This window comes from Dunckerocampus dactyliophorus, chromosome 2 (assembly GCF_027744805.1).
Source record: "Dunckerocampus dactyliophorus isolate RoL2022-P2 chromosome 2, RoL_Ddac_1.1, whole genome shotgun sequence".
Lineage (NCBI taxonomy): Eukaryota > Metazoa > Chordata > Actinopteri > Syngnathiformes > Syngnathidae > Dunckerocampus > Dunckerocampus dactyliophorus.
Window position 1 is genome coordinate 24,919,076 of NC_072820.1, and position 8,804 is coordinate 24,927,879.

Here is an 8,804-nt window from a genome sequence, read left to right on the forward strand (position 1 = left end):
GTATTTATGTAGATCGTAGCTATCTTTGACAAGCACTCTTGCTTCTAGTGGACCTCCATTTAGTTTGATGTAGATATTGCCATTGGTGCTCCAAGTGCTTTGTATCTTTGTCTGCTTCCTCAAGACTCGTGCTTTCTTGGCCATGTCAGCGTTGCATTTAGTCAGATGCTCATTCATGTAGACGTTTGTGCCTCTCAGCTTCTTTGTTCTTCTACTTGTATATTCTTTGTTTCAGCAGTGCAGTTTTGAATCCCTTGTTGGTGAACTTAACAATGATGACAGGTGTGGTGTTTTTTCTGCCATACAGTGGGATGCAAGTGTCGTTAGTGTTGATATCTACATCCACCTCCTTTTGATTGTAGGAAGTTGCCAATCTGTGTACGTGGACAAACATCTGAACTACAGAATGGTAAAGAACATGTCGTGTGCTATCGATAACATTTTAGAATGTTTAACAATCAGAATCTGTAAAGAAAAAAGCAAACATGTATTAATAAGTTGTTTGTATGGAACACCTAAGGCAAGCATCGAATGTTCGAGGACTGGATCAAAGCAAACTTCACAGAAATCGGGTGAAAAATAATCTTCGTATGTGGAGACTTCAATATTCATCTTCTGAATCCACACAGGAACAAGATAATAGATTACTTCATAGATACAATGTACATTTGGAGTCTATATCCTACTTGACCTATATCCTACTTGTCACTTAAAACACTTATAGACGCGAGGACAACTCTAAACACCTTCAGCATTTCAGTATGTGGAATCAAACTTTGGTGTGGTTTGAGCAAGGAACTCAAACAATGCACTAACTTGAGAGATTTCAAGAGATATTCAAGAAACAATACAAGCAGTTTGCAAAGTACAAGGAAGAAGAGTCCTGAACCACTGTGTACAAAATGCTGTGTTTAATCACTACAACACCCACTATTAGCTCTTCCTTCTTGTGTCTCTATTCACCCATTATCCAAGTATGTGATGTTCTGTCTTATTGTCAGTGCTATGCCTAATCACTACACTTATTATTAACTGTTTATTCCTTTGTGAGTTTATTGTCTGTACTCACCCGTTACCCAACTATGTTCTGTTCTATTTTATTTGACAATGCTATGTCTAATCACTACCACACTTATTAACTCTTCATTTTTGTGAGTTCATTGTCGGTACTCACCATTATCCAACTATGTTCTGTTATGTCTACTTTATTCTTATGTATTATGATGTCATAAGAAGTAGTTGCGGTGACAAGAACTTTGACTAGTATTTTACCACATTACTACATTGCCTTACCATTTTCCTATGTTTTTTAAAGCAGCAAGAGTGCATTTGGAATACAGGAAGTGAACAAATGAATTGCAATTGATTTAAAAATGGATGGTGGTTCGGATTAAATAAGCTTTGATTCTTCCTATTCCTTCTTGGACATGTGGAACTGTGAATTGTAATAAGTGATGTATTCCAATGTAACTTGTATGCGTGTTAAAGTAAATTTTACCATAACCATCTCTTGATTTGTTGAAGGAACAACTATTCCATATGATTGTCCTCTGTTTTGGACTGTCCTATCTTTTGACATTGGTGTAATTTGGAACCCTGTGAGGATCACGTCATTCATGAATGCATTCTGATCCAGCTCATCAATTATATATTTCATTTGCTCAGTGATATTTTTGTTTGCTTGTTTCTCTTCCTCCTCAAGAGTGGTGCGCAAGGCAGCATTATCCCCCAATAGAGTCTTGATATCGTCCTGTAGAACATTTATATTGCATAGTGCTGTATTTTCTTCCGTAGGGTTTTTAACATCCTTTTGAGTAGCGCACAAGGAAGCATTATCTTCCAATAATGCCTTGATATAATCTTGTAGAACCCTGACATCCTTGCACAATGCTTGATTTTCTTCCATAGAGTTTATAGCCTCAAGAGCAGCGTGCAAGGCAGCATTGTCATCCGTTTGGTTTGAGGTGTTATACTTGGGGAAATCACAGCAGCTGAAACGTAAGGTCTACCGTTTTGTATTATTTATTTTATCGTCTTTGTGACATAGGTACTTTTGCACATCACAAAATGGCAATGAGCAAACAAGCAAATTGACATCAGATTGTGTTTCATACACCCAAGACCCTAAGAAAATATTCAAGTTTCCCCTGTTTATTCAATGTGTTTGCAGTATATTTTTATATGGTTATATATGTGGTTATAGCTTCAAATCACTGTAGTCTGAGTCATGCCCCGCAAACTGATGGTACCTTGGTACCCCTTTCAGAAAAATCAACCATATACAGTCTAATAAACACACATGCAGTATCAAAAACAGTTGGGGACTGGCTGGTGGGTAACAATATTGCTGCCCACAACCATGAATTTGTAGCTTTTAGTTAGTATTGCAATTCCAAAATGGCGTTAATGACATACTGTAACAATCTGCATGTCCTTTATTAATCATGACTAAAACTGTGGATTCTTACAGAACATCTCACACTCGGGCCAAAGCAGAGGCAGCAGATCAAGCTGCGCTGTCAGCGAGTCAAGACTCAGACATTGCCAGAGCTGTGGCCAGGGAACTCTCACCCAGCTTCTATCAGCCAGGTAAATGTGGCAATATCACCTTGTTAGGCAGAGTACACCCTGAACTGGTCGATTATTATTATTACTACACTTTTAGTCTCAGTCTAATAGCTTCTCATAGAGGCCTTCACAATGCACACACTCACCCTCCATGACACACACCAAGAGGCAGAGTTGCACAACATCTACATATGACTGATGGAAAATTATTGGCAGAAGAGGCAAACACACAATAGATGCATTGATCTCCTTAACACAAGCTTTACTTTTACTACTACACAAACTTAACTTTCACTTTTTAGAGGGGCGCAGCAAAAGCTGCATCGGCTCTTCGTCGAGCTGCGTCATTGACGCTAGAGTTCAACGATGTAACCAAGTATATTGCTCTTATGTTTTAATACAACTTGACAACCTTTTAAATTGTGTGATCATTGACTACTTCTCCCATAACAATGCGGTCCAAAGAAACAGGAAGAAAGGCTAAAGAGATGTAATAGCAATTACATACTTTTTCCATATCTGCATATTTATATTTTATCTTATCTATGCCACATACATTTTGTATTTCATTTCAGAGGACACATACAGTGGAGGCCCCAAAATGGAAATAAAATCATGCCAAAACACACAAAACATGTTTTACTCACGCCCAACGATTAACAAACTGTGGTTTGGAAATACAAAACATCGTTCACAAATGAATGCATTTTGTTTTGCAAACAAGAAACTTACCTATCAAACAAATACATCCTGCTTCAGAAACAAATATAGCATGTTTTACACATTTCTTTTATTGCAAAAAAAAATCATTCAAGGATACTTTTGAGTAAATACAAATTGACGGCGTGGACGTTGACAGAGTGAACAGTATAGACATTTGTAGAGGGTCCCTGCGATCTTGTCTCACTGCCGGCTGCTCATAGAGATCAATGTAAGTCATACCGCACAGAGGACTGCTGTTTTTTTTTTTTTAATTGGTTAGATCTTGTTGTCTGTATTACCACTGTTGGAAAGAGGTATCGTTTGCTGCCTAACAAACATTCGCTCGTGACTTAGTGATCCCAGAAGTTCAAATCTGTGAAAACAGAACAACCTTCAAACAAAAAAGTATAAAAATGTTTTACAATTTTACAATTACGAAAACTCTCACGTGACTTTTGGCACAAATTTTTGGCCTTGCAGATCCACACACAAATGCTTTCCGATTCACACTGCGGTAAAGTTAGAACAATATTCACAGATTTGAACTTCTGGGACGTTTGTATTATTAAGGGTGAAAAAAATCCAAACCTAGATGGGCCTGTGTGAAAAAGTGATTGACCCCTAAACCTATTAACTGGTTGGGCCACCCTTAGCAGCAACAACTGCAATCAAGCGTTAGTGATAACTTGCAATGAGTCTCTTATAACGCTGTAGAGGAATTTTGGCCTACTCATCTTTGCAGAATTGTTTTAATTCAGTCACATAGGAGGGTTTGAACTGCCTTTTTATGTGACAACATCTCAATAGGATTCAGGTCAGGACTTTGACTAGGCCACTCCAAAGTCTTCATTTTGTTTTTCTTCAGCCATTCAGAGGTGGACTTGCTGGTGTGTTTTGGATCATTGTCCTGCTGCAGAACCCAAGTTTGTTTCAGCTTGTGGGCACAAACACATGGCCAGACATTCTCCTACAGGATTTTTTGGTAGACAACAGAATTCATGGTTCCATTTATCACAGCAAGTCTTCCAGGTCCTGAAGTAGCAAAACAGCCCCAGCCCAGACTATCACACTACCACCACCATATTTTACTGTTGGTATGATGTTTCTTTTTCTGAATGCAGCATTACTTTTACGCCAGATGTAATGGGACACACACCTTCCAAAAAGTTTAAACGTTTGTCTCGTCAGACTACAGAGTATTTTTCTGTGACCCGACCCAACCTCAGATAGGCAAAAGAAGATGGATGGATGAATGGATGGCTAAACCCCTAAATATTGTAGAAAGATTCATGTATTTGGATATTTAAAGTAACAGCAAGATAGAATTGGCCAGTGTGAGTGTGGCCTTATTTTTTCCAATGCTATCAACACCTGAACAGGAAACAAGATGCAAGGATAATTGGAACTCCCCCCTTTAACCCCACTTCAAAGGTTTACACGCATATAATTCACTTTTCCAATTGTGAATGTGTTGCAGGCCCAGACTACATTCGGCAGAAGTTCAATGAGCCAGTGGAAGTGAAGGATATCCCAGAGGAGAATAAAAAGGAGAAAACTCCATCAAGTAGCCCTCATTTCTACCGGAAAGGCACGACGCCAACGCATTCTCCATCTCAGAGCCCGGGCCCCAGCCCCACTCCTTCACCAACTCCTGTTAAGAAGACCTTATTCAGCAGTAAACCATCTGCGACTGTCAAACCCCCAATGTCAACGCCAACTGATGAGTCTTTTACCACAGGTAACTTGGCCGCTGCTGCAGAGATTTTTTTGTGTATTGAACACTTGCCGCAGTTTTGTTTTGATCCAATTCAAATGTTGTGTGTTTGATTAGATAGAACTTTATTGAGTCCTTTATTGATCCCTTGGGTGTGTGCCCTCAGGGAAATTAAGATTCCAATAGCAGCAACACCGTATGCAGTATGCAAGACAAAAGTGGCATAACAGTGCAGCAGGTATACATAGTAAACAGGTATACATAAGATAGGATAAAGTATGATTTTAAAAAAGCAATGAAAATACAATTAAAAATATATACTAGTGTATATAATGTATAATAATCTGAGGAAAAAGCCAAATTACTGCATTTTTTTCAGGTTACAAATCTATACACATGTCTATATACAGTAGATTCATTGTTAGTGTTAGTGTATAGTCTCCAGTTTCAGTACCCTTCCCCAGCTTCCCTCCATCTCCTGCCCTCCTGCAACTGGTCTAACGTTTGTGTTTACCAGGCCTGCAGTTTTATTGATTGAATGATTGTATCAATAGAATGGTAATGGTAATGTTTTAATTTATTTTGAAAATGCATACAAGTTACATTGGAATACATCACATATTACACTTCCCAATTCCACATGTCCAAAAAGGAGTAGGAAGAAGCAAAGCTTATTTAATCCTACCTCCTTTCAGTTTACATGAATTGCTAATACATTTGTTCACTTCCTGTATTGAAAATGTGCTCGTTACCAATTTTGAAATACCCAAGAAAATGATAAGGCAGTATAACAATGTGGTGCAATAGTAGTAGTGGGATGACATTTGCTTCAGCTGTTTCAACTGTTCCTTTCTCATTTGTGACGTGACAGTAGTGTAAGAGGTCACTATGCCCCCTGTTGGACTAGAGTGGCTATGTCCATCAGTGTACAGTACAAGTCTTTGGCATGTTCAATCTGATTGTTGTGATGTGTGGGAACTAGGGATGCTGCCGATACCGATACCAATCATCCATGAGTGACATCAGCCGATACTGATACCGATACCGATCACATACGTAGATTAAGGGTACATTTTTTTTTTCTGTTGACTATATCAGGGGTCACCAACGTTTTTTCTTGTGAGAGACATTTTTTACAAAATGAAAATGGCCAAGAGCTAATAATTTTTAAAACAATTTCATAGCTTATTTCAACCTAAACAAAGCGAATAGGCTTGTTTTACCAGAACATTAACAAAATGTTGGTATCCACAACTCATATTTTGTATTTCAGAATGCATTTATTTCTAGTGTTGCCACATTATTAACTGAAAATCTAAGTGAAAAGCAGGCTCGCAGACGCCTCATGTGGTCGTGGGGGGGCTCCCTGGTGCCCGCGGGTACCACGTTGGTGACCCCTGGGCTGTATGATACAAAAGGCGAACCATAAAATTTAGAGAAAAATATATTTCACTTACTTTTTCAAAATCCCTGGTGAAACTTAGAGGATCAGACGCCTTCTTTAAGGAGAATCGCGATAGAAAGCACACAGCACACCCGGATTCCTCCACCGCCGACGACGGCCGGCCATCCAGTCCGATGAATCCAACCACTTTTCGGACTATCCGCCTTAGACCTCCGACTGCCACGCACACACAGGCGCTACATTAGCCTTTGGTGGTATAGGATGGGTCCGCTGGAAGGCTCTTGTGACTCATAACTCAAAACTATTATTGATGTTACAAAGCTCAGTGTGTCTGTATGTCTTGCTTCACAGGTTTTTATCTAACAGACATTAAAAATAGAAAAAATGCACCTAAAAAGAGAGACAAATTCAGTTAATAACTTTGTCGGTGTTACTATTACCACAGGTTGAGATACTGAGTTTCTATAAGCCAGGATGATTTTGGTTTGAAATGCAATATAAAGTGTTTGTTCCTTGCTTGACATGTGACTTTTTCTCTTTACAAAACAGGCATTACAAAGGCTGCATCTAAACTTTCTCTCAGACAGGAAGGGAGGCAACAGGTGCCAACTTTGCTACCAGTTAAACCAGCCATGCCAATCAGTAGTTACCCGAGCAATGGGCAGATCCATTCCCAGTACCATGGTTACTACGTCAAGGCAGATGTCAAGATCTTGCCACCAGAAGAACCAATTGATGTGGAAGATGATTTTCACCCATCTAGCCTAGCACGCTTGCCGCCACCTACAAAACAAATGTGGGCACCAGCGCCGAGTCCTTCCCCAGTCCCACCAAAGGAGAACACCAAAGCTCCAGAGTCTTCTAAAATAAAAGTGCAGGAATCAAGCAAACCAAAGACTTTGGCAGAAACCAAGAAAGCAAGTGTGGAAATTAGTCATGAAATGGTAGCGGAAGAGTCGGTAAGCCATTTAACATACAGTACATTTGACAATTTGACTCACCGACTTCTCTAAGCTGGTGTAATTTTGGGTCAATATTGGAGCCACAACCATGAAGATGAATTAAGCAGCCATCTGAAAAACTATCATCAGATGGTGTGATAATTGATCATCCAGCTGCTCAAATATAAACATTGTTGTTTTTGGTTTTTCCTTGATAGGAAACATATTAATATATTTCTATCTTAAAATATAATAACATGTTTTGGGATTCCGAGTATGTATTTTGTTCCACCTTGTGTATGTTGCGTTTACTATAGCATGATGTAATTGTGAACAAATAATATTTATTCCGTTGCAGTCATAACATCAACTTACTTTCTTCTCACAGGGTCCTAACTCTATCTTGGTGGCGCTGGTGATGCTATTGAATGTTGGTCTAGCTATTATATTTGTCCATTTCCTCACCTGACCATATTTGAACTGAGGTAAGTAACTATTCAATGATTGATATGCACAATAAATGAATAGATAAATAAAGGTAACTTAGCAGGTGACTTAGCACTTGGTGGAGAAACCCTTGTTGGCAAGCACAGAGATCAGATGCTTCTTTTTGTTGGTATTTTGCTCCTCCCTCTTTATAGATGCTCTCCAAATTATGATGGTTCCAAAGCTTGTCACTTGGCAAATTTCAGCTCCCTCTACAGATCATTACCCAATGTGGTAAAATGTGTTATGGTGCCTCAATCAGCAATTTATATACGCTGACAAAAGATATTGAATTGCATTGTTTTTACCATTGCCATCTTTAATTTATAAACTAAACATGTTTACAATTTACATGCTTACAAATTACAAATAAATACAAAATACAAAAATAAATACAACAAATTTACAAACACAATATAAATATCCTTTCCTCAAAATAAAAATTCTGTAAATAAGTCAATAAATAATAGTAATAAGTTCTAAATACAGCAAACAACATCAAACAATTTAAATAAGCTACTTTGTCCAGCTCCTCCCAGGAGATCCCGAGGCATTTCCAGGTCAGTTGAGAGACATAGTCTCTCTAAGGTGTCCTAGTCTTGCCTGAGGCCTCCTGCCGGTCGGACGTGGTCCTGACTAGATGCCTGAGCCACCTCATTTGACTTCTCTCAATGTGGAGGAGCAGTGACTCTACTCCGTCCTCCTCCCAGATGACAGGGCTTCTCACCCTATCTCTAAAGGAGAGGTCAGCCACCCTATATTTCTGCCGCTTGTACCCGTGATCTTGTCCTTTCACTCACAACCCAAAGCTCATGACCATAAGTGAAGGTAGGAACATAGATCGACTGGTAAATTAAGAGCTTTGTCTTTCAGCTCATTTTCTTTACCACAACGGACTAATGCAGAGTCTGCATGTCCACAAAACATATGTACCTGTAGACTGGTTGGGCAAATGCGCCATGCACCCTCAAGGGACCTGCCAAGAGTA

The 8,804-nt window shown here is 39.1% G+C and overlaps 1 protein-coding gene across 2 annotated transcripts in view; it reads left to right on the forward strand.

The window, feature by feature from the left end:
• Window positions 1-8,804, forward strand: part of LOC129177065 (junctophilin-1-like) — a 36,786-nt gene that overhangs the window by 21,329 nt on the left and 6,653 nt on the right. Inside the window, exons 3-6 of one of the 2 annotated variants that reach the window (XM_054767786.1) lie at window positions 2,471-2,589; window positions 4,748-5,008; window positions 6,939-7,348; window positions 7,719-7,815. In XM_054767786.1, the coding sequence (XP_054623761.1) occupies window positions 2,471-2,589; window positions 4,748-5,008; window positions 6,939-7,348; window positions 7,719-7,799 (871 nt within the window). In that variant the 3' untranslated portion in view covers window positions 7,800-7,815. Of the gene's footprint in view, window positions 1-2,470; window positions 2,590-4,747; window positions 5,009-6,938; window positions 7,349-7,718; window positions 7,816-8,804 lie in introns of those variants that run through there. The other variant, XM_054767787.1, reaches the window with a different exon arrangement.